The sequence below is a fragment of the Osmerus eperlanus genome, chromosome 3, assembly GCF_963692335.1.
Source record: "Osmerus eperlanus chromosome 3, fOsmEpe2.1, whole genome shotgun sequence".
In the NCBI taxonomy this organism is placed as follows: Eukaryota; Metazoa; Chordata; class Actinopteri; order Osmeriformes; family Osmeridae; genus Osmerus; species Osmerus eperlanus.
Window position 1 is genome coordinate 20677991 of NC_085020.1, and position 27031 is coordinate 20705021.

Sequence of the window (27031 nt, forward strand, 5' to 3'; positions counted from 1 at the left end):
GGGAAGAGGGGAGGAGAGGAAGGAGGGGAAGAGGGGAAGAAGGGAAGAGGGGAGGAGAGGAAGAGGGGAAGAGGGGAGGAGAGGAAGAGGGGAGGAGAGGAGGGGAGGAGAGGGAGGAGGGGAAGAGGGGAGGAGAGCAGAGGGAGGAGAGGAAGAGGGGAAGAGGGGAAGAGGGGAGGAGAGGAGGGGAGGAGGGGAAGAGAGGGAGGAGGGGAAGAGGGGAGGAGAGCAGAGGGAGGAGGGGAAGAGGGGAGGAGAGGGAGGGGAAGAAGGGAAGAGGGGAGGAAGGGAGGAGAGGAAGAGGGGAAGAGGAGAGAAGAGGGAGGAGGGGAAGAAGGGAAGAGGGGAGGAGAGGAAGAGGGAGGAGGGGAAGAGGAGAGGAAGAGGGAGGAGGGGAAAGGAGAAGAAGAGAGGGAGGGAAAGAAGGGAAGAGGGGAGGAGGGGAAGAGGGGAGGAGAGGAAGGAGGGGAAGAGGGGAAGAAGGGAAGAGGGGAGGAAGGGAGGAGAGGAAGAGGGGAAGAGGAGAGAAGAGGGAGGAGGGGAAGAAGGGAAGAGGGGAGGAGAGGAAGAGGGAGGAGGGGAAGAGGAGAGGAAGAGGAGAGGAAGAGGGAGGAGGGGAAAGGAGAAGAAGAGAGGGAGGGAAAGAAGGGAAGAGGGGAGGAGGGGAAGAGGGGAGGAGAGGAAGGAGGGGAAGAGGGGAAGAAGGGAGTAGAGGAAGAGGGGAAGAGGGGAGGAGAGGAGGGGAAGAGGGGAGGAGAGCAGAGGGAGGAGGGGAGGAGAGGGAGGGGAAGAAGGGAAGAGGGGAGGAAGGGAGGAGAGGAAGAGGGAGGAGGGGAAGAGGAGAGCAGAGGGAAGAGGGGAGGAGAGGAAGAGGGAGGAGGGGAAGAGGAGAGGAGGGGAAGAGGGGAGGAGAGGAAGAGGGAGGAGGGGAAGAGGAGAGGAGAGGGAGGAGGAGAAGAGAGGGAGGGAAAGAAGGGAAGAGGAGAAGAGGGGAGGAGAGGAAGAGGAGAAGAGGGAGGAGGGGAAGAGGAGAGAAGAGGGTGGAGGGGAAGAGGAGAGAAGAGGGAGGAGGGGAAGAGGGGAGGTTTGGAAGAAGGGAAGAGGGGAGGAGAGGAGGGGAAGAGGGGAGGAGAGCAGAGGGAGGAGGGGAAGAGGGGAGGAGAGGGAGGGGAAGAAGGGAAGAGGGGAGGAAGGGAGGAGAGGAAGAGGGGAAGAGGAGAGCAGAGGGAAGAGGGGAGGAGAGGAGAGCAGAGGAGGGGAAGAGGGGAGGAGAGTAGAGGGAAGAGGGGAGGAGAGGAAGAGGGAGGAGGGGAAGAGGAGAGCAGAGGAGCGGAAGAGGGGAGGAGAGGAAGAGGGAGGAGGGGAAGAGGGGAGGAGAGCAGAGGAGGGGAAGAGGGAAGGAGAGGAAGAGGGGAGGAGAGGAAGAGGGGAGGAGGGGAGAAGGAAGGGGACATAGCACACACAGACGTACACACAGTATTGATGTGGGTAATTGTGTTAAATTACTGCTTCTAAAAGTGTGTGTTTACAGTGTGTGTGTGTGTCCATTTTTGACAGTGTCCAAGTCACTAATGGTATTGTCCCTTGTATGACCTTGTGTACTAGAACCAAGTAGCAGTCAATACTCACATCTCCAGGCCTTCAAAAGGCCAGGTTTGATCCAGCACTCTCCACCATGATCCACACTGTAGGGATAAGCAGAGGAATGATGAAAATACACTTCACCTGTTGATAAGTGACTTAGCAACTGACTTTCTAAGTAAACATGTTGTTTCTCTCTTATCATCAGAGGTGTATTCCAGAAAGCAGGTTTTACAAACTCTGAGCCTAACCCTGAACTCTGACTTGATGAACCCTGAGATGGGAAGCTCAGAGTTATCGCTTCTAGAACAGCTGATCTGAGTTAGTTCATTTCTAATTCACTGGAATTGCATTTAGTCATTTAGCAGACGCTCTTATCCAGAGAATTAGAAATTCTCATGCGTGCAGCCGAGTATGAAGACATTTTCAGAAAAATATTACTATTAAAAATATTTTATAGTAGAGCTGCACGCAGCATACTGATTCGCTCAGCCCCTTCTTGCCCCGCTCGCGTTCTCTCTCTCTCACTACAACAGACACGTCTGTGAATAAGCCCCTCTCTCCGTGCACGCTCTGAATCAATGCACGGGTCAAACAGCTTTTTCCCTCAGAGACAACAGGACAATCAATCTGGAGTTTACGAACGGTTAGGCCCAATCCCAATGTCCACCCTCACAGACTCACAGACTTTGAGGCACGTTCTCACTAAGTCTGTGAGGGCTTAGGGCTGTCCCACTGTCCAATTGTCAAGTTTGTGAGGGCTCTTTCGAACACATTTTATGCACCCGTAAGTCTGCATTTTTGCAGACTTGCCCACAATTCACAGCGTAGTGACGTGAAACACGAGGGTTACCGGGGGAAGCCTGGAAGAGAGAAAAAGATCCTGGCTAACCCTCTTCATAAGACAAGAAAGACGAAGAACAGTAAACAAACAAGTATGGAAGGAGCAACCAACCCTGACGTAAACAGAAATAGAAGTTAGAAATAACAGTTAACATCAGAAAGTTTAAACACAAAGCTCACTGACGGTTAATATAGCCAGAACTGGGTGTAGTAGGGCTGCACAATTAATACAATTTTAATCACGATCACGATTTTGGCTTCCCACGATCAAATTCGCGTGATGGAGCGATATTTAAAATGCGGCATTCTTTTGGCAAAGCCAATCTAGCGCTCCGTAAACCATAGGTGCGTTCGACATCGGCTGCGTGAAACGACCAGAGAGAGTTGCTGCTTGCAGTCGGGGAAGAGTTATAAACGGCTGCGTAAAGTCGGACATTCCTGCTTCCTGGTTTGCTGCGTTGACGTCAGTCATGGCCGATCAAGCGCTGTTTGCTTACTTCATCACTGACAAACTGCATGGTATAATTAGCCTACGTGACAAAAAAAGTTGTTTTGGTTAAAATCAACAAATAATCATGATAATTAATCGTGATCTCAATGTTGATCAAAATAATCGTGCTTATCATTTTGGTCATAATCGTGCAGCCCTAGTGTGTAGGTTGTCCTTTGATGATAAATTCCAAATATGCTTTCATCAGATTTGATCCAACAACATTACTATTTTACCTATAATGCCACAAAGTGCTGAACCATTCCAATTTATAGCATTTTGAGCTCTTGTAGCCTCTTGCAGTCAATCACTTACTAGGTGACGTCAAGTAAGTGTGTGAGGGTTCAGGGCTTAGGGTTTAGGGGGGACATTGGGATTGGGCCTTAGTATCATCATTCTCTGCACAAAGGAGTCCAAAACTGAGTAAATATAATAATATTTGTAGTTAAAAACATTCGGCAAATATAACAATATGAGTCCAACATAATGTTTATATTATATGAAGCTCAAAAACTATTTTGCGCTCAAATTGATTCAATTTTCTTTTCTTGTTGAAGTCCCTAGCTACATTCACTTCAAACCGACACTAGGACCTAGGTTTGAGCTGAGCTACATTTTACAACATCTGGTTTTAGTGACCTCTCTTTCTGGAGCTAAAAACCCAGAGTTTCCCTCATCTCAGGGTTTAAAAACTCAGTTTTCACTAAACCCGCTTTCTGGAAATACAATTATGATTGTGGCTACAACCATATTGTAGATTGTAGAGTAAACATGCAGTTTTAATTGTAACATCAAGAAATGCAAGGCCTATTAACGTAATTAGATATATTCAGTGTTAAGCGACATTACCTAAAGAGGTATATAAAAAACAAACATCTCCTTACTTGAGTTTCTCCAGTCTGCAGTGTGGATCCTCCAGTCCAGCAGAGAGCAGCTTCAATCCTTTTTCTCCTGGATGATTGTAGCTCAGGTCCAGTTCCCTCAGGTGGAAGGGGTTGGACCTCAGAGCTGAGGCCAGAGAAGCACAGCCTTCCTCTGTGACCAGACAGCCTGACAGCCTGTAGAAAGAGGATCAATATTGTGACAGAATCCATCTGGGCCTCCAGAGTGAGTCAGCACAGAGGGGTTCATTTGGCAGGTACTGTCATAGCTGCACCTCCCCTCATTAGACAGAGTGACCCACGTAATCCAATATCAGAAAAGTTGAAGATGTAACTCTTTATCCTGTATAAGAATGATAGTGTTCAGCATTCCATTTGTGTAGAGAGGCCAACCCCCCAGGTGAACTATAGGCAAGGTAAAGGCTTAGGTAAACAGGAAGATCCTTATCTTATCTGAGCATTTCACGTAAGTTAGCCTAAGCAGGGCCACTTTAAGACATATGCACGCACGCACGCGTGCAGGATCTATGCAAGGGAGCCAATGAAAAAAGAGCCATGTGACAGACAATTCTATATATTTGTACAACATGGTTTTTGTATTGGGAATGTTGGGATGATAATAGAGAATCGAGGATAAAGAACAAGCAAGTTTGCTTGTTCAATATTTCCACTATTTTAAACAGTTATCATATTCCAAAGGAAGAAATATTAGTGCATCTAAACCAGCCAAGATAAATTAGAGTAGGCTATAGGGAAAGGAATTGCACATTTGTGTGCCAGATAATATTTCCACAAAAACTCCCCCATTAAATACAATACATCATGACAGTTTGCGTGATTTGAAATGGTCACTTATTATCACACTGGTATTTAATTATCACAGCAAACAATTACTGCACTGAACTGTAAGTAAAGCAAAAATAACAAAACCTGTAATTATCACTCGAATCATTCACGTCTTCTATGCTAAACCTAGCAGTCACGTGAACGTGAATGAGGTGAACGAATCCTTTCTGTTTCCTCTACTGAGCCAATGCAACAGTCCCTATGCGCTGCCACGAGAAGATGAACGAATCACTCACTGAGACGACTCGTTACTCCCCAGTCATTCTAAAGATTCGTTCAAAATGAAGGAATCGTTCACAAACGACACATCACGACTGGCCTCTTGGTTGATGTGAACATACCACTTTACAATTAACAGACGTACACAAAAATAAATAAAAATGGCCATTCCTCTGTATACGGAGGTAGTGACCAAATCAACTAATAAGTCTCCCTGTGTGAGTTCTTGTTTAAACTGTAGTTCAGCTGTAGTTCTCCTTTAGCTTTCCGGCAGAATAGACAGCATCTATCTTCCACTTTCCTAACTGTAGGAGACATTTGTGTTTATTATTGACATGTCATATTATTTTGGTTAGATAGAACTGTCAGAATATTTTGGACACTGGGTGGCAGTCATTGGAGGCACAGGGTTCTATATTTAGGGACACAGGTGACAGGAAGGGGCACTGGTAGAGGGAAGGGACACAGTTCTCACCAGACCAGAGAACAGACCACAGTGCACAGACCACCAATGACATTGGGAAACCTGGTATGTCAATCTACATTTTACAACTATGCATAATAAATAAGAACTAAACGGCAAATAAGGACTGGAAAATCTGATACATTGTGTCACCATAAGATCACTCCTAAACTACCTGTGTATAATGGCAACGATATAGACGTATTGGAAAACTAGAAACATTAAGCGAGAACTCGCCCTTTTATTGGAACTTGAGCTTCAAACTGAAAAAGGTTTTTTGTATTCCACAAAACCTGGCCGCTATCCCCAATCAAGGGACATTGTCGTCACCTGCGCTCGTCTGACAGATTGGAAACCCTGAAGTTCAACGCGCAGGGAGAGTGCGTACTGGCAGCATCAAGCACGCTTTATTGATGCTATAAAAGCCATATTGGGAAACGGCTAATATAATGGGGTTGTTCGACTGAATGCTAAAATCTTACAACAATATCGTCTGTTTGAAAGTCGTGCAGTCGGCATACAAACGTTCCTGCATTACGCCAATGAGGTCTTATGAATAATAAACAACTAAACGGCAAAGCCCTCTCCTGCTGCCTCTTCCTAGCTAGATATTTGTAACTACCTCCCGTTCCCCCTACCCTGCCTCAGTCACCTAAAATGTCATTTTACATATAAAACGGTGAAATATCAGCCTACCTGGCGAACTTGTTCCACTGAGTTGGATTCCAACTGAAGAATATCCCACCTCAGTCGCTCTTTATTAGCTACAGTAGCTACAAAATGTCCTGGTTTATACACCGCAAATATCCTGTGGTAATCCTGAGGTAAACTTCTTCTAAATTACAGTAAAAAAAAACTGAAATACTTTTGTTCTGGACTGGAAAATCATGTTTTGTTGACTTAAACTTTCAGATGTTAGCTACATTTTTCTTATCTTTGAATTTTCTGAGCAGATATACATCGCTGGTTCCGACGCCATTAGTTAATGTCGTTCTTTTTAGAAACACGGCTAACTGATCCAGAGAGATCACGTGACAGAGCATGCAAACACGTCATGCTATTGGACAATATTATCATAGTAAAATAACAGCAAGTTCTTCTGAAAAATGAAAGGGGAATTAAATGGAAGTGAAATTAACCAAATGTATGCAAAAAAAAGTTAACTACCCAATAAATGTATATATTTTAAAATAACAGAATGCTTATCAGTATTTATTTAATTCTGTTAGGTCATTAGATAACCATATTCTGCTCCAAAAGAGCAACATAACTGCCTGTTGGCTCTGCCATTTCTGTATTTCAACATGTTATATCTTGCTAAATATATATATATATATATATATATATATATATTAAAGAATATATTGTGCTTATTAAAGTTATGAACTTAGAAGTGTGCTCAGGCTTAAACATTGGGTCTCACACTGGGTGTGGGAAGCAGGCTGTTCTTTGTGTCTCTATCTCTTCATTTTCAGAAACAACCTTGAAACCGGGTGGAGACGGCACCCGAGCAGGTGGGACGCGTAGGCAAGAACAACTCCCTGATGCACGAGAGAACAAGCTCAACCCTTTTTTAATACTTGTGTTTCAATTGCACTGTATAAATATATGCTGGGGAGGGACAGATAGCCAGTTGGACTTTGTGAACCAGCCCAAACTCTGTTGCGGGTAGGGAAACGTAGACAACCCCAGAGCTCTGTACTTGTTGATTTCCAACTGCTGCATTAAAGCTGATATTATCGGACCTCTGCGACTCCAGACCACTCTTTCTAGAACACAGATTTGTGTCATTGAATACCATCATTACATATTGGAATAGACACATAGATTTTGAATCCTTCAAATGGTGACCCCGACGCTGAAAAGAGGGAGTCCAGAGGGTTCCGGCCCGACCGACAGATCGGGAGAGAGACCCGTACACCGGTACGAGGAGGCAGACGTAATCGTCAGAGGCGCCTCAACGTAAAAAAAAAAGGTAAGCAGACACCTGTTAATTCAAAGTACTGCTATTCGGAACTGAGAACCAAATTTAGACGATTACTATGTTTCATCGTACCTAGTCAAACCAACAGTGGTGGGAAATCAACCGTTTTTGTGTTTTGTCTTTGTCCAAGGGGAGGTTAGAGTCCTCTCCAAGGGTTAGAGTCCCTGAACTCGTTGTCTTTGTCCAAGGGGAGGTTAGAGTCCTCTCCAGGGGTTAGAGTCCCTAAACTCGTTGTCTTTGTCCAAGGGGAGGTTAGAGTCCTCTCCAGGGGTTAGAGTCCCTAAACTCGTTGTCTTTGTCCAAGGGGAGGTTAGAGTCCTCTCCAGGGGTTAGAGTCCCTAAACTCGTTGTCTTTGTCCAAGGGGAGGTTAGAGTCCTCTCCAGGGGTTAGAGTCCCTAAACTCGTTGTCTTTGTTCAAGGGGAGGTTAGAGTCCTCTCCAAGGGTTAGAGTCCCTAAACTCGTCTTTGTCCAAGGGGAGGTTAGAGTCCTCTCCCGGGGTTAGAGTCCCTAAACTCGTTGTCTTTGTCCAAGGGGAGGTTAGAGTCCTCTCCAGGGGTTAGAGTCCCTAAACTCGTTGTCTTTGTCCAAGGGGAGGTTAGAGTCCTCTCCAGGGGTTAGAGTCCCTAAACTCGTTGTCTTTGTCCAGAGGGAGGTTAGAGTGCTCTCCAAGGGTTAGAGTCCCTGAACTCGTTGTCTTTGTCCAGAGGGAGGTTAGAGTGCTCTCCAAGGATTAGAGTCCCTGAACTCATTGTCTTTGTCCAGAGGGAGGTTAGAGTCCTCTCCAGGGGTTAGAGTCCCTGAACACTGTCTATTTGTGTGGAGTCAGATTGAGTTTAATAAAAAGAGAGGAGTGTGGTGTGTCTTTTCTTTGTCCTCTCCGGTACAAGAGGGTTACAGAATTGAATTGATGTGAAAAAGTAATATTTGTGTGGAGTCGGGTTGAGTTGAACGGTATTTTAAACAGATCTGTCGTTCTTTAAAAAATAAAATAAAAAATAAAAAGATCCACTAGGTGTCCTCCAAGGACCATAATTGCCTTCAGTGCAAAATCTAACAAGTTGTCAAATTGTGAGATCACTAACTTTTATCAATCTCGTGCTTTTTTCTTTGACCAAGAAGTTACAGAAATCCCGAGGAGAGTTGGAGAAAGGTGGGGGCTAAAAGAGTCCAGTTACGTTGAGATCTTACAAAGGTGATCCCAGAGGGTATACCCCTGGTTTATAAATTGGTTCTAATACAATTGGAAGAGTTATACTAGAGCAAAATTAAGTGAATAGACGGTAAACGCTAAACAGCTGTGTTGGTCAAAGAATGGTTTGAGGAAATGTATGTGAAAAATTGTGAGGAAGCAATTGGAAAGTTACATAAAGGATTGGTTTAGAGAGGATCATGGAAGGTTATGAAATAAAACAAGAACGTTTTGTGGATGTGAAGAGATGATTGGTTTAAACACTGATGTTTTGAAGAGGAAACTATGAATATACTTTGATGGTATATGGGATAACATTTTAAGTCAAAATAGTAAAATCTAGGGTTTTTAAGAGTTTTGATAAAGGTATTAGATATAATGTGGTTAAAAATGAGAAAGAGAACATAACTAAATGTACTTTTATTTGGAGTTTAATTGTAATTTGGTTTTAAGTTTTATTTGAGAGTTTTATCAGAGCCTGGCATACTGTTTGGGATAAACAGTTAGGCTGTGATAATGTTGTATTAATAAATGGTATTAGTGCATGAAGAGGGTTATTATAACATTCAGTTCTGAAATAATTTGGGAACACTCATCAAGTCTGATAAATTGTGGTTATGATGGTTTGAGCTAATTGGCTCGTTTTGAACTGCAGCAAAACGAGTTATGAAGTTCTACCTATCTGACCTTTATAGAAAATAAATTTGGGAAAAATGTTTGGTTAATAGCTACATTAAGAACATTATTTGGTCTATATTTCATTTAAGAAGCATACGGATTCTGGTTTGGCATAATGAAAATTGCTTTTATCATATCTTTGATAAAAAGAGGTGTGATTTGGTAAAATAGAGAATCTAAAACAATATTGGTCTTAAACTTAACTGTTTTAAAAGACAGAAAAGGTTTTTTGGAGTGAAAGAAATTAGACTAACAGTTGATTTTCTAAAGAAGGGAACAAAGAAACAGATTGTCATTTCTGGGCATGACTAATAGGAGTTGAATATGGGGGCTCGTTATTAGATGCTGTTACATGTTATCTTTAGTGATCAATATTATCTTTAGTGATCTGTGCAAATGACCAATACAAGTGTGTTCAACTTCCTAAAGAGCAGCGTTGCACCTGACACTTAAGGCCGAAATATACTTTCCGCTATGTACGTGTACACATGCTGAATGGCTGCAGCACGTATCCTGCGTTCGTTTGGTGCGTACTTTGTGCACGTGTCCCTGGCCCTTAAATGTACGCATACGCAAGGTGCAATACCGACAGAAATCGTGGGCCAGTATACTATCCCTGCATCTCAGATGGAATGCTACCATCAACCTACCCAGACGCTCCCATGTCACCCCGCTCTTCATCTCCCTCCACTGGCTACCCATCACGGCCCGCATCAGATTCAAGACCCTGGTACTGACCTTCCGAGCGGTGAACGGGACTGCGCCTGCCTACATCCAGTCTCTCCTCCAGCCTTACACCCCTACCCGCCACCTACGGTCTTCTTCTGACAACCGTCTGGTGGCCCCACCTCTCAAGAGCACCCGCTCCCAACCCAAGCTCTTCTCCTGTCTGGCCTCCCAATGGGGGAATCACCTCCTCACCTCCATCAGAGACACTGACTGTCTCCCCACCTTCAAGAAAAGGCTAAAGACGCACTTGTTCCGAAAGTACACCACCACTTAAAGATTTGTTAGTTGTAACTGATTTACAGTTAGGTCCATAAATATTTGGACATTGACACAATTTTCATCATTTTGGCTCTGTATACCACCACAATGGATCTGAAAGAATACATGTAAATGGACCATCCTCTGAAGTAAAAATAGCCAGTTACAGAGTAGTATTATACACCAAGCACACTTCTTGCTATTCCTAATCCGAAACCCTTCATGCAGTGGAAGAGGCGCCAACCATAGGGACTGACGTGGAAATTGACACCATACTGTTGAAACGATGACGATGGGTATGATTATGGATTTATCTGATTGAAAATGAAATTTTGAAAATGTTCACCCCTTTTAGTATTATTTTATATTACTGGGAACCATATGTTAAGCTGTTGACTTATTATAGTTGAGCTTAGTATTATTACCACTACTGTACAATAATATGAGGAATAGTATATCTTAACCCTTGTGTTGGAGCCATTATACAACTTTGTTTTGTTTTATTTATATACCACATTGGTGATGCTAATAAATGGGCAGTTTTATGTTTGAGCACTGGGTGGAGCATTGTCTTTGGGAAGGCATATAGGTAATTAACAGCCAGGGATACACAGGTGTGTGGCTAGGTGGAAAAGCATACAGCTTTTCACCGTGTCAGGTTTGTGTGTCATTGTTTGATTTGTGTGCAAAAGAAAATGAATGGAACTAATCCAAAAATTAAATGAAATGGACTGTATTGCTGGTGCTACCGTGAGCAGGCCGTCAGCACAGAAATGCAGACATATTGTGGACATTGATTATTGGCACGCAGAACACGCGTCCAAGCAAGTGCTTCCCTGGTCCCACCTCATTGGCCTAATGTAGGAGTTGGTAAAAGACTCTACACCTTGTGTTGTCATAAGGGTCAAACATGACTGCTATTATATTTAACAGCAGAGAAAACCCCCAAATAGTTTTTTTTTTACCCAACTTCAAATGTCTTACTTTTCCTAGTGACCCCAACATTTGGAACTCTGATTATCTGTGTTCAACATCCATTTGCACATTTTATTTCCATCTCTACCTCTTGATGCATGATTATGCTTTGCTTATGGTCTGCACCTCTCTTAGTCACCGACCACCTCTGGAGAAGTGGAACTCTCACTGAATTGCTCCTCTCAGGCTTTCTTAAATGTTTTAACTATGAGTTTTCCCTTGTCCCTTGAGTTTTGCCTTGTCTTCCTTGTGGGTTTAGGTTGGTTTAGGTGCAGTTCTATGGTCCCTCTGTGACATTGCTTGTAGAAAGGGCTATACAAATAACATTGATTTGAACACAATGACACGGTAGTCAGTAACCAATGTGAAATATTAACCTGTCTGAGAAGCTGATGTCACTGGGCTGGATTGTACCTGTGGAATATTCTATCTCTTGTCATATACTGAGACATCGTGTGGTCATCCTGAGGTATTTCTATTATGATTATAAGAAGAATTATAAACACTATTACCCTCTGGAGGTAGAAATAAAGAATATCAGTGTAATTTTCCTCTCAAACACCAAGAAGGTTTGATTAGTCAGAGGACTGTCTGTTCAGGTTGGCTGACTTTACTTTTATCTCAAATGGAATCGTACCAAACTATTGTGTCAGAAATTGTACATGCAGTGCACCTTTTTCTTTCCTTTTTAAAAAGTGGAGAAGGACCATTTTGAGGGAGGAACAGAAGGGTAACATTTGCAGTGGCCTCTTAAATTTTACCCTTTTCCTCACAAAATCGTCATAGTAGTACAGTACACCAAGAAAGTATTACATATTACATCCAATAGCAGGTCTGTCAGTATACCAAGCAGCATACGTTTCTGGCTATTTCTGACACACAACCCTTGATGCAGGGATAGTGGTGTCAAGCACAGGGACAACAGTACACTAGCAGACAGATACAAAACACAATGCCATGTCAATCTACAATAACATAATGAAGTAGTATGTCTTAAAGAGATTCCTGTCCCACCCTGATCTGTTTCACTCATCTCCTGTTTGTCTCCACCCCCTCCAGGTGTCTCCCATCTTCCTTCCTACCCTCATTTATCCCTGTGTTTTCTGTTTGGGGTCAGTTCTTCTTGTTTGTCAAGCCTACAGTACCAGCATGTTTTTCTCTACCTCCTTTAGTCTTTTCTGCCTCTTAGTTCCCCTGGTCCTTACATCCTGCCTGCCCTGACTTCGAGTCTGCCTGCTGCCCTGTACCTGAATGACTCTGCCTTGTGGATGACAAACCTAGCCTGCCCTGAATATTCTTTGTCCGGCCCCCTTGTACCTTTAATAGACCACAAACTCACAACCAGTGTGTGGTGTGTGATTCAGTGCGTGGTGTGATTATAACTGTGGTTGTGTTGTGGTTGTGTTATGTTGAACAGATATGCAGACCTGAACCACAAATAGTTTATAATAACGTCCAAAAGAAAACACACCTTGTGTTATAATTATGCAAAGAGACGCTCACTGATGAGGCTGGGACTAGGCCTACATAAAACCTTTACCGGCATTTAAAATTTTGTTTAAGTTGCTTGGCAGATTTTGTTTGTGATAACGAGCCAGGCCACCTAAAGCTATGTAGCTAATGATGAATATAAAGTTATGTTACCTCAATGTTAACTCATGTGAGCCGCATATCTCTCCCGACTTAATAAAGCTAAGTTAAACACTGCGGTACCGCGCTCCTTCACTTGGGTGAGAGAGACAGATATGAAAGCAGAGACCGAGTACTAATGCGCCTCTAAGAAAAGAAAAAAACTAATGTATTAAATGGGCTGCATTGCCATAAGCACACTGCACTACTTTGAGAGTGCTAATTTTTAGTTCAAATACACAGTTACAGATCAAATGTAACTTTTTACCGAGTAAAACCCTACTGCTTGTGTGTTTTGAGTGGTCTGGTCTTGACCCGGTATCGCCCTGCCTTGGTCTTGGACGTGACTCGGTATCGCCCAGTCTTGGTCTTAGTCTTGACCCGGTCTCGACCCCTCAAAGTCTTGGTCTTGTCTCGGTCTCGATACACCTTGGTCTCGGTTTAGGTGATCTTGACTACAACACTGTCTCCTGGTTGTGTCATGTTGAACATGAATACAGACCTCAGTGTCTCCAGCTTGCAGAGTGGATTCCCCAGTCCAGCAGAGAGCAGCTTCATGCCTGAATCCCCCAGGTTGTTGTTACTCAAGTCCAGCTCTGTCAGATCTGAGGAGGGGAGAGCTGAGGCCAGCGCTTCACAGCACCGTTCTGAGAGGTTACAGTCATTCAGCCTAATAACATAAGGAGAACATGAGACATCATCAGTTACGTTTTGTATTATAGGAACATACGATAATCAAACACTATCACAATATGTGCTGTTGTAATATTGTCATTAAAAAAATCAAATTCCTAATACATACAGAGCAGCTTTGGAGTTTTTGACCACTGGCAGCAGCCTCAGAAGACCTTCCTCTGATCTGGAGTATTTCTTCAGGTCAAACACGTCCATCTCCTCTTCTGAAGTCAGCAACACAAAGACCAGAGCTGACCACTGTGTAGATGAGAGCTTCTTCTCACTGGAGAGACTTCCTGAGCTCAGGTAGTGTTGGATCTCTTCCACCAGAGACTGGTCATTCAGTTCATTCAGACAGTGGAACAGATTCATGCATCTCTCTGGAGATGGATTCTTTCTGATCTTCTTCTTGATGTACTTGACTGTTTCCTCATGGCTCTGCGTGTTGCTTCTTGTCTGATTCAGTAGGCCTCGTAAGTCAGTCTGGTTGGTCTCTATTGAGAGGCCCAGGAGGAAGCGGAGGAAAAGGTCCAGTTGTCCATTCTTACTCTGCAAGGCCTTGTCCACAGCACTCTTGTAGAATCTGACAGCTGGTTTGAAGATGGGTCGTCTCTTGAGAATGTTTTTTTCCATTACATTCACTTTGTTGTTAATGAATGACAGAAACACATGCAGAGCAGCAAACAGCTCCTGGATGGTCAGATGGACAAAGCAGTACACCTTCTTCTCACCATGGCATACATCTTCTGTAAAGATTTCTGTACACATCCCAGAACAGTTTGCAGCTCCTTCAACATCAATGTCACAGTTCTTCAGATCTGCCTCGCTGAAAATCAGTTTGCCATTTTCCAGTTGTGTGAAAGCCAGGTTCCCCAGTGATTGAATCATCTTAATGTTTTTCTCGTCCCAGGTGTCATTAGTCTCCGCTTTCCTGTTATACTTCACATTCATATTTTTGACTTGGTTAACCAGGAAGTGTATGTAAACTTGAGTCAGATTCCTGGGAATCTCCATATCTTTTTCTCCATAGGTCTTTAATAAAACTGTTGCAATAATGGAAGCGACGACTGGAATATGGCACATGATGTAGAGGGTCTTTGTTGTCTTGATGTGTGAGATGATTCTCCTGGCCAGGCTCTCATCACTGCATCTCTTCATGATGTACTCATCCTTCTGATCATCATTGAACCCTCGTACCTCCGTCACCAGGTCAAAACACCCATCAGGGATCTGATTGGCTGCGACAGGTCGGGACGTTATCCAGAGGAGAGCAGAAGGAAGCAGATCTTTCTTGATCAGGTTTGTCAGCAGCACATGTATGGTCTTTGGCTTTGTGACATCATCACAGCTCTCATACTTCTCGTAGTTAAGGGGCATCTGGAACTCATCAAGACCATCCAAGATAAGCAGAACTTTCAATTCTGTCTTGTTTTCTTGTATCTGTCTGAACATGGCTTCAAGAAACTCTTTCCCCATTTCTTTGAAGTATTTTTGAATTACACCAATCAAGGTGTGCTCCTCTTTCTCCAACAAATTCAGCTGTCGAAAAAGGAGTGGGAAAATGAAATCAATGTCTTGGTTTTCTTTTTTATTTGCCCAGTCCAGAGCGAACTTCAGTGAAGAAAACGTTTTGCCGATGCCAGCAATTCCCTTGGTCAGAACTCTTTTGATGAGTTTGTCTTGTTTTGGTTTGAAGATGTCGTTGAATTCAACTTTTTTCTCTGACCCTCTAATCTTCCTGTATTCTTCCTCAATCTGTCGCACTTCATGTTGGTCGTTGACCTCTCCACCTCCAGCCTTTGTGATGTAGAGCTCTGTGTAAATACTGTCCAGGGAGATTTTCTTGCCATGTTGTTTCATCCCATCAACTATTTTTTCATACTTGGATTTTAGTAGTCTTTGATGTTCGCGTTTCTTGAATTTGAACTTTTCTGTATATTCATCTATAGAAAAAAAATACACATGTGAACTCAACTGTTTAAACATTTGTAATTAATTCATATCATTCAAATACAATTAAGATATCCCAATTTGAAAGTGAATTAGCAGCCTAATATCATAGCCTCTACATTACAAGATTTAAAATTAATTGGGGAAACATTTTTTAAGAAATTCATATTTTGTATGGTGTCTTTATGATTGTAATTATTGCTAATGTAATGCACTTTATTCTATCCATCATTCAGCTCTCTACCTTCTAAATGACCAGTAGATAATATTCAGTCAGATTATTTACCATGCTCTGAATTATCTAAATTATCTACAGAAATGGTACCATTACAGTAAAATTAGTATTTTATCATGATAATTTCTTATTTACCATGACAGTCTATTTTATTATGATCCCTTCTTATTTACCAAGACAGTCTATTTTATCATGATCATTTCTTATGTACCATGACAGTCTATTTCATAATGATCATGTCTTATGTACCATGACAGTCTATTTTATTGATATAATTCTTATGTACCATGACAGTCTATTTCATCATGATCGTTTCTTAAGTACCATGAGGCTCTGAGGGGTTTCCACCAGGAGCAGCAGCATGGCCTCCAGTCTCAGTCGTGTTGGAGGAACCCTGGACTTCCTGAGGAAGACAGGAAGTTAAACTGTTCCCACCAGCCTCCTCAGCACCACTGACACCTGTGAGGAGAGAGAAGACAGGAAGAGTCAGGGCTGTCTCATCCTCTCAGTTGTTCCACTCTGTGGAGCTGTGGGTGACATGTAAGGAGCATGTCCTGTATCTGTGCTGGGTTTCCTGTCCTGTGTGGACTGGGGTTGGTGTTAGCATGCTGGACTACCACTAATATAATGTCACCTTGTTTAGTTAAGAGAAGGGTGTCAGTCGTCCTTACAGTGTCTGCGGTCCTAAGTGATAGATACACATGCAGAATAACACTGCAGACACAGAAAGGAGGGCAACATCTCTACACTGCATCTCTGACAGTGAATACAACATATGTCTTGATATAATGTATACCAGCTTATGAGATTGCAGCATTATCACAGCATTGTTGTTTTTGTTTCCAATTCGGGAAACAAATAATACTAATACCCATAGAACACTTACCCATCAGCCACTCAGCAAGATCATGTTGCTTCATTATTCTCAGGATCTCCACAGTGATCTTCAGAGCTCCTTTGAGTGCATATGTCCCCACCATCTTTTCCACTGTGTCCTGTTCATCAGCGTTCTCCAACTTGGTCTTTGGGATGGGATCAAACCCATCCAGAACTTTATCCTGCAGGTACCATTTAAACGTCTTCAGTTCCTTTTCCCCGAGCTGATTCAGAGTTTCCAACAGGTGCGTTTTATTACTTGTGGCCATTGTGGATCACTGGAGAAAGTGGATTGTGTGTTGCTTAGTATATAAAGTTCAAACATTTCTTAAAAACTAGACTTTAAGTGACAAAAGATGTTTCTAAATTAGTATGTTAAAAGCCATTGCCATCACACAAGTATTGTTGTTCTCTTTCAGAATCTTTTTTTTTCACACTTCACAACATTTTGATTTTGTAGTATTGCGTGTTGGTAAATCTATCTTATTATGTTTGAGATTGGTATGAAATAAAATGATGCACAATATGATTGGTTGGTGAGTTTTGCCAAGTAAAACATTCCATCTCTCTCTCACCACACATTCCATTCTTGCCTGTCTAGGTACTATTGAAACCACTTAATGTATGAGTAAACTCAACCCTTAACCCTCATTGCCACATTAATCATAACAACATTTTGTATTTATCAATATTTCTTCAAGAAAATGTCATTTCCCTGTCACTCAGCACCCTTCCCCCTCTCTATCTCCACTGTAGAGTTTAGTTTGATTCTCATCTATCTGGTTTTACCCATTTCTACATTCCAGTCCTGTGCTGCTACAGGACTCTGTAGAAACTGTCATGGATGAGGAAATGCAGTTTCACTTGACGCTCCCAGTAGGAATGATGGGTGTTGGGTGGAGTTGTGAGTCTCATGACTTATAAGAATGATGGGTAAATACAACGTGATCTAAACAAATTATTTAAAAACCTCTGCCAGTCTGATGTACAATCCCCCCTAATCATTCCAGAAACATGACTTGTCACCCTGTCACATGATTATCACTGTTCTGTGTTCTGTACTGTAACTCTGGATGTTTGTCCTCCCTCACCTGCAGCCTACATCACCTGCCCTGCCAGAACCCTCCTCTCTCTGCCCTGTCTCTGATCACCCGCCCTGCCAGAACCCTCCTCTCTCTGTCCCGTCTCTGATCACCTGCCCTGCCAGAACCCTCCTCTCTCTGCCCTGTCTCTGATCACCTGCCCTGCCAGAACCCTCCTCTCTCTGCCCTGTCTCTGATCACCTGCCCTGCCAGAACACTCCTCTCTCTGTCCTGTCTCTGAACACCTGCCCTGCCAGAACCCTCCTCTCTCTGCCCTGTCTCTGATCACCTGCCCTGCCAGAACCCTCCTCTCTCTGCCCTGTCTCTGAACACCTGCCCTGCCAGAACCCTCCTCTCTCTGCCCTCTCTCTGATCACCTGCTCTGCCAGAACCCTCCTCTCTCTGCCCTGTCTCTGATCACCTGCCCTGCCAGAACCCTCCTCTCTCTGCCCTGTCTCTGATCACCTGCCCTGCCAGAACCCTCCTCTCTCTGCCCTGTCTCTGATCACCTGCCCTGCCAGAACCCTCCTCTCTCTGCCCTGTCTCTGATCACCTGCCCTGCCAGAACCCTCCTCTCTCTGCCCTGTCTCTGATCACCTGCCCTGCCAGAACCCTCCTCTCTCTGCCCTGTCTCTGATCACCTGCCCTGCCAGAACCCTCCTCTCTCTGCCCTGTCTCTGATCACCTGCCCTGCCAGAACCCTCCTCTCTCTGCCCTGTCTCTGATCACCTGCCCTGCCAGAACCCTCCTCTCTCTGCCCTGTCTCTGATCACCTGCCCTGCCAGAACCCTCCTCTCTCTGCCCTGTCTCTGATCACCTGCCCTGCCAGAACCCTCCTCTCTCTGCCCTGTCTCTGATCACCTGCCCTGCCAGAACCCTCCTCTCTCTGCCCTGTCTCTGATCAGGGTCTTTCTCATGCTCAGGATACTCTTGCACAGTGCAAATGAAACATTCACCAATGCACAGAGGAACACATGGAACAGGTGTACACTAGACGGTGTATTGAATACGATACGAAACTTTATTTTCCCGATCAGGGAAATTTGTCTTGGACGGTGCGTCATGAATGCCTGACAATTGACAATGAAAGTTTGCCGTCATGGGCTAGCCATCTCTCTGACCCACAATCAAAAGCTGTTAGCACTAGCTCCCCAGTCTATAGAGGACCAAAGTAGTCTAAATAGACCCTTGATTACACATGTACAGTTTTGTTAAATGTCATAGTCTGTCTCCTTCCCTGGCCACTGTTTACTGATAACACAGTACATCCTCACAGTAGCCTCTGATCACATTTACAGACACACTAGACATGTTTAATGGACATGAAATAATGGTATACTGTGCAGCCTAGGATCTATGTTGATAAACAAACACGTCAGTATTTGAAAGGATAACACATCAGACCAGGAATAGAGATGCTAATTTTCTTACTCATAACCTCTTCTGGACTGACAGTAAATCCTTCAGTCTCCAACATATGAATAAACACCTTCTACTGACCTTTATAAAACTCTGGTTTCACCCTCAGCCTCCTCTCTGTGCTCCATCAGGTTCTGTGTGTGTCTGCTGTAATGCTGACAGTCTGATCACCTGTAGTGCTGCCTTGTACTCATCTGATCCCAACGTTAAAGACTACTCTTACTGCTGTTGGTATTATTACTGTTCATGGAACATTCTGTACATATTATTCAAGTCCAAATATATACCCCTCACTCTTGGTTGATCCTGTTTGGAGTCTCAGTACTGGAACTTTCTTATGTAAGGGTGCATGCATGCCCAAACAGGATGGGAGAAAGGCAGAGGTTTGAAGGAGAGAGGGAGGAGTAGAGGAGGAGAGAGGAGGTAAAGGAGACGGGGTGAGGAGGAGAGAGGGGGAGGTGTAAAGGAGGAGAGAGGGGGTAAAGGAGAGAGGGGGTGAGGAGGAGAGAGGGGAGGAGTAGAGGAGGAGAGAGGGGGTAAAGGAGAGAGGGGGTGAGGAGGAGAGAGGGGGAGGAGTAGAGGAGGTAAAGGAGACGGGGTGAGGAGGAGAGAGGGGGAGGTGTAGAGGAGGAGAGAGGAGGTAAAGGAGACGGGGTGAGGAGGAGAGAGGAGGTAGAGGAGACAGGGGGTGAGGAGGAGAGAGGGGGAGGTGTAGAGGAGGAGAGAGGGGGTAAAGGAGACAGGGGGTGAGGAGGAGAGAGGGGGAGGAGTAGAGGAGGAGAGAGGAGGTAAAGGAGACAGGGGATGAGGGGGAGGATTTGAGCCTGGTTAAGGCATGTTGTGACTCGCACTTGAGATCCTTTTTCTTAATCTGAATCTTGACGGGAAGGAGAGAGAGATACAGAAAAAGATAGAGAATGTACACTGTGTATATGTGTGAATTCATGTGTATCAGTGTACTGTATATGTAAATATATGTTTGTAAGTGTGTGTATGTGTATGTATGTATATATGTTCATATAATAATAATATGATGTGTATGTTTGTAGGTTTGCTGTATGTATACTGTACAGCATGCTTGTGTTATCAATATTTGACCTATACTATCTTAACTTGCCAATAAAGCACTTAAATGTTTTGATAAAAAGTGAAAGAGATAGAGAAGTGAGAGAGAGAGATAGAGAGGGAGAGAGGGTGAGAGAGAGAGAGAGAGAGAGAGAGAGAGAGAGAGAGAGAGAGAGAGAGAGAGAGAGAGAGAGAAAGGGAGAGAGAGAGAGGGAGAGAGAGAGAGAGAAAGGAGCGGGAGGGAGGGATAGAGAGTGTTTTCCATTACTGTGTGTGGAAGCACTAATCAGTGGTTCACAATGCAGCCATGTCCTAGTGCTGCCCCCTAGTGGTGCTACAGGACACTTGTCTCATTGAAACAATGTCAAGACTTTACAAGTGTTTAGATCCTCAAAGTGTTTCTTCTGGTATTAGTCACCTCTTCAGGGGCCCTAGCATTAGACCAGCTGGACACAAATGAAGGCTCTCCAGCAGCCTGTTGGTCATGTGATTAGAGAGCTGGGGGAGCTGCAATAGAGCAGTCAGAGACACACCTGGTATGAATACAGCCTTGGAGAGGAGGGCAGGAAGTGATCAGTTCCCCCATAACCCCCCAGGGTGGAGGGAGGACCTACACACCAGACGTAGGTCAACCAGGTGTTCCACCGCTTCGCGTCGGGGTGCTGTTCGCCCTGTCGGGGCTTATTTCCCCGATAATGACCGGAGTTCTATACATTATCCCGTACGTATGTACAACAAAGAAAATGATTGAAAATGTTTAATGTTTTGGAAATAAATCTGTTAGTTGAATTTCAGTTTCATTTAAAATGTTGTTCAAAATATCGTGATGCGTATTGTATTCCTGGTAGTCTAGTAGAGAAACAGGTGAAGTACACTGTGCTGCTACAGAACATCCTGACAGAGAGACAAAGAACATGCTGGCAGATACACAGCAAGCAGTAGCACCAAACACAAGTGGAAGAGGAGTGAAGGTCCATCAGCACTCATAAACATGCCTTATTCTGATATAAGGTGGGCTTTGATCCAGACTAGATGAATGCTGTCTTACTTGGTGTCATTAGAGTCTGATATAGTGTGGGCTTTGATCCAGACTAGATGAATGCTGTCTTACTTGGTGTCATTAGAGTCTGATATAGTGTGGGCTTTGATCCAGACTAGATGAATGCTGTCTTACTTGGTGTCATTAGAGTCTGATATAGTGTGGGCTTTGATCCAGACTAGATGAATGCTGTCTTACTTGGTGTCATTAGAGTCTGATATAGGGTGGGCTTTGATCCAGACTAGATGAATGCTGTCTTACTTGGTGTCATTAGAGTCTGATATAGTGTGGGCTTTGATCCAGACTAGATGAATGCTGTCTTACTTGGTGTCATTAGAGTCTGATATAGGGTGGGCTTTGATCCAGACTAGATGAATGCTGTCTTACTTGGTGTCATTAGAGTCTGTAATAGGGTGGGCTTTGATCCAGACTAGATGAATAATGTCTTACTTGGTGTCATTAGAGTCTGATATAGGGTGGGCTTTGATCCAGACTAGATGAATGCTGTCTTACTTGGCTTTACTCTAGTTATGTTCTTAAAGTCTTCGTATTTGTTCTAAATTCATGTTTGCTCTTCTTGTATGAAATACGGCACTCTACGCTTGTCCATGTTGATGTTTGATTGTATTTTACAAATGAGTTAGCTTAACCCTTGCTAAGTCAGTTGCCCTTGCTCGTCCATTGTTACCACAAAGGCCTACCTGTCCCTCTCTACCCCTCTCTCTCTCTCCCTCCCCCCTTTACACGCGCTCTACACAGCCATTGTGTTGCTCGCCCTCATTTGCATCCAGCCACTGTACTACTCTGACTAACCCATAACTTATCTGGTATTTGTTCATTATAATTACATTCTCCTAAATAAATCATTGTGTATAATATTTGCGTATCACTCACGTTATCTGATCTGCTCTACTTTCATAGAATTCACGACTTAAGATTAGACTGATTATTACATATTAAACATAGGATTCCCTAATGTCCTAAACCAATATTAGGGTGGTGCCCCAGACTTTATGATAAATTAAGTATTTCTATCTTTAAATAAGCAAACCCCGCTACACCCTGTACTGGATGTTGATTTGGATAAATATCAGTAAGAACCGTGTGAGAAAGTACGGTTTAGGATGTTTAGACATTAACATAAACCCCCTGAAACCAACCCTGCACAAAGAGACACATTTACATATAACACACTATTAACCCCTACCAGAACTCTCATGCAACACTGGAGTGAGAGACACAGAGACAGAGAGAGGCAGGTGTGTGTGTGTGTGGTGTGTTCATTATGCAGAGAGATGGAGAGAGTAATGGACAGAGAGACAGAGGGAGAGAGAGAGGCAGGTGTGTGTGTGTGGTGTGTGTTCATTATGCAGAGAGATGGAGAGAGTAATGGACAGAGAGACAGAGGGAGAGAGAGAGGCAGGTGTGTAGTGTGTGTATTATGCAGAGAGATGGAGAGACAGAGGGAAACATCAGACAAGTATAACTCTGCTATATCGACATTGGATTATATTCTATTATTTAACACATTATCACTTTCAACAACCTTAACTCAAGAGACAGTGACAATGAACAGTGTAATCTTATCCAAAGCATCTTTACTGCCTTCTCTGAAACTGCTCTCTCTGTCATCACATGTTCTGTAAGAACACCCAGTCCAGTAGACATCTGTACTGTAGACAATGATTAACAGGAATGACCAAGGATCTGTACTGTACATTTGTACTCAAAATCACCTTCAGTACCATGAAACACTAACTACTGACAAACTAATATTACCATTAAACCATTAAAATCCTTCACTCTCTACTAGATACAGTTATTCATGTGAGTGTCCAACCACATGTTCCAACGGTTCAGCTGTGTCTCTTGACCACCCTGGTCCTCCATTCAGGAGGATTGTAGGTCTGAGCATTCAACTAGAATCATCCTCACTTCCTACCTGACCTGAACATGATCCCTGGAGGGACTTACCTCTGCTTTCTCCTGGTCTGAATTCACAAACACAACGTCAAGTCAAGCAGTTATTGTCCTTCGTGCTGAAGAAGAAATCTGTTGATGCTGTTTGTGCTGCTTCCAGGAGTGTCTCTGGAACATTATAGATATATACAGGTTCCGGACAATACAACAGGTCAAAGTCTGGTCATATAGTCGCTATCAAAAACATGTCTAATCACGGCGGGGAAACAAATATTTTACACAATACCCCGTATTCAAAAAAAGGAAAAAAAAGATAGGCCTACTGAAAATAACTATTTTTTAATCAGTAGGTAGAGAAATTTGGTCAATGCGTTTTTCACCCAGAAGCTTGAATCTTATGTTGGCATTTATATGCTTTTGCGATGCCAATGTTCCTAAGGTAGCAGTTGTAATGGAAAAATTCTGAAGACACTGTATGCTCAAATAGTCAAGATGCCATATTAATACAAATTCTTTATTCAATACCAAAAAGTAGTTAACAGAGCACTCAATGACCAATCTGCTGCAGGACACGTACCACAAGTGTGGTTCAGCTGAGTGATACCGACCCTAAAACTTATGCAAACTGCATAGGGTCCAGGGTGGGAGGCAGCGGGGAGAAAATGAATGATTTGACTAGCCGCTCAAAGCACTTCATGATGACAGAGGTCAGCGCTATCGGGCGATAGTCGTTCATGCAGGTGACCTTGGTGTTCTTGGGCACAGGGACGATGGTGGTCCTCTTGAAGTAGGTGGAGAGTACAGACAGGCTGAGGGAGAGGTTGAAGATGTCACTGAAGACCCCTGCTAGCTGGTCAGCGCAACCCCTGAGGGCTACCTAATATACCTGGGCCAGGTGCCTTGCGAGGGTTGATCTTTGTGAAGCTACAATTAATGTAGGCACACCACTGGCTAGGCCTTCAGGTAACTCTACTGCAAGGGGGTCAGTGCCCCTTTCAAAGTGAGCGTAGAAGGCATTCAGTTTGTCTGGTAATAGGACAGGAGACTGGGTCTCACTGTCACCTCTCCTTTTTGATCCTGCACAGTGTGTTTTATTGTTACGAAGTGTGCAATTTCTGCACCCTCGCCTCCTCTGCTCCCTCTCATATTTAACCTCACATATCATTGGTCTTGGTCAAACAAGCCAGCTAACGTTATATCTTGTATGATCTTTATGATCATTGTCAGGCCATTTCTCTGAAATGCAGAGGCTCTCAGAATGAAACCTAAACTGTTCTACCTTTTGACCCTGCCCATGATAAACGAGTCATGGGATGAGCAAAGGTGTTTTATTGTTACAAAGTCTGTAATACCTGCACCCTCGACCTTCTGCTCCCTGTTGGCTACTTCAGGAGATTGATTGACTTTATTGTCCACAAGGGCACAGTGCCCGTGATGCAGTTGATGATTAAGATGTCGGTGAGGCACACACACAAATTCCTGGAACTGTAGATAGATAGGGCACAGTGTCTGTGATAAGGTCGGTGACACACACAGATTCCTGGAATTATATATAGGTCACAGTGCCTGTGATGCAGCAGGTGAGTAAGATGTCAGTGACACACAGATTTCTGGAATGATAGATAGTGCAGTGCCTGTGATGCAGCAGGTGAGTAAGATGTCAGTGACACACAGATTTCTGGAATGATAGATAGATAGTGCAGTGCCTGTGATGCAGCAGGTGAGTAAGATGTCAGTGACACACAGATGTCTGGAATGATAGATAGTGCAGTGCCTGTGATGCAGCAGGTGAGTAAGATGTCAGTGACACACAGATGTCTGGAATGATAGATAGATAGTGCAGTGCCTGTGATGTCGGGGATGACAGTTTTTCTCAGTGGCTTTGGTACCTACATTTCTCCGATCACAATGAACAGATTTCCAATGCTCTGGTACATTCATGCGAATGATTATGTAGCCTACAATTGTCTGCTGTTTCCTACGTTATCAATTGCTTGTGTCATGTTGATCCAAGTGTATCATACAGCTTTTTTGTTAAATAATATTACCTCCACAAACATCTAGACATTTAGTTAATTACATAAGAAAATACATGCGCAATGGTTGAGCGAGTTGTCATAACTGTAGGTCTAATTCACCATACATTTTACATTTACATTTAGTCATTTAGCAGACGCTCTTATTCAGAGCGACTTACAGTAAGTACAGGGACATTCCCCCCGAAGCAAGTAGGGTGAAGTGCCTTGCCCAAGGACACAACGTCAATTGTCACCATACAGCGCTGCATATACAGTTCTGTCTGAGGGGCGTTTGCTATTTTGACATTGACATTTGTGTTTTTTACTTTGTGCTATGAGGTGCAATAAAATAGTATTGTATTTTCTGTACAAAGCATTGTAAACCAAATCCTTGTTGTTGTCTATATATAGGTTAAACCGTAGTGAGAGTAGTCTACTCAGCAGCAACTGTATCTGTTTCAAAGCCTCACACGGGGCACCAATATGTAGCGGGGTTTGCTCGTTTAAGATTATCAATACTTAATTTATAATAAAGTATGTAGTTCTTGGGGGCACCACCTCTTATTGTTAAAGGGACAGAGGAAACCTTATTGAATAATATTTAAATAATAGCCTTCGTAATAATCAGTCTAATCTTAAGTCGTGAATTCTATGAAAGTAGAGCAGATCAGATAACGTGAGTGATACGCGAATATTATACACAATGATTTATTTAGGAGAATGTAATTATAATGAACAAATACCAGATAAGTTATGGGTTAGTCAGAGTAGTACAGTGGCTGGATGCAAATGAGGGCGAGCAACACAATGGCTGTGTAGAGCGCGTGTAAAGGGGGGAGGGAGAGAGAGAGAGGGGTAGAGAGGGACAGGTAGGCCTTTGTGGTAACAATGGACGAGCAAGGGCAACTGACTTAGCAAGGGTTAAGCTAACTCATTTGTAAAATACAATCAAACATCAACAATTCAATCACAACATGCCAATATGTCACAGGTAAGAAATATTGCAAATCGTAGTTACTTTTGTCGGTTTGAAGAAGGGTAGAGTCAATGGTTTCGTTATCGTCCAACGAAAATAGAACAACGGAATCTTTGGCCAAAGTTCCGGGCGCTCAGTGAATTTGCAGGTTGAGAGGAATAGTTTAGAAATGACGCGTTCACTTCAGTTTAATTCCTACGAACAAGCGGGGGTGATTGTACGTTTGGGGGTTTTATACTCCAAAGAACAAGGGGGGGGTCCCCGTGAAGGTGACCTCTTTCATTGGTCAGTTTCCCCCCACCTGGGCGTCGTCCTGAGATCTGCCTAGGTGTGAAGTAGTTGTACCTTTTGAGTTCCGTTATTTCAACTGTCCATGGAATGCATAAACTTCAGAATATAACAATACAACATTCATAAATGGTTTTGTTAGTATGGTACAATCATTTTGATATCAAGATTGGCTGACTTAACTATACTTGAAGGGAAGTTATAATCAAACCTCAATTAAACAACGTTCTAAGTAAATGGGAAAAACACACATTATAACACATCAACTACTGTCATTGAAATAGTGTCCATGAGCCATGTAGTCCTTGAGAATATGTTTGTAAATCCACATAAGAAAGTTCTTCCTTGTAAATCCTTTGTCTGATACTGTGGGCCGTGTGGCCTCTGTATCTGACCCCATGCTGGGTCAGAAGCTTTGAAGCTTCTCCTCTGGGAGAAGGACAAAGGGGGAAGACCCTTTCCTTGTCGGGGGTAGGAGAAGGTGTGATGGTACCGTGCTTTGTCTGTGGACTGTGCTACATATGTAACCTTCCAGAATTTGGCATCTATAATTTGGTTGTCTTTATTTTCAGTAATTTATTCCAAAAAATGGAGAATAAATAAATGGAGAATAATATGGTGGCATAATACATCCATTCAAGACCATTCAAGTTAGAACTCAAACCATTCTCAGAAATCTCTCAAAATGAAACTAAAACCGCAGTGGATCACATGCGTGTGC

General features: G+C 43.4%; 1 protein-coding gene across 1 annotated transcript in view; it reads right to left on the reverse strand.

The window, feature by feature from the left end:
* Positions 1-27031, reverse strand: part of LOC134017038 (NACHT, LRR and PYD domains-containing protein 3-like) — a 101577-nt gene that overhangs the window by 2485 nt on the left and 72061 nt on the right. The window contains exons 3-6 of the mRNA XM_062456284.1: positions 13570-15373; positions 13275-13437; positions 3799-3986; positions 1630-1685 (exon numbers count right to left, since the gene is read on the reverse strand). Coding sequence (XP_062312268.1) covers positions 1630-1685; positions 3799-3986; positions 13275-13437; positions 13570-15373 — 2211 coding nt within the window. The remainder of the gene's footprint in view (positions 1-1629; positions 1686-3798; positions 3987-13274; positions 13438-13569; positions 15374-27031) is intronic.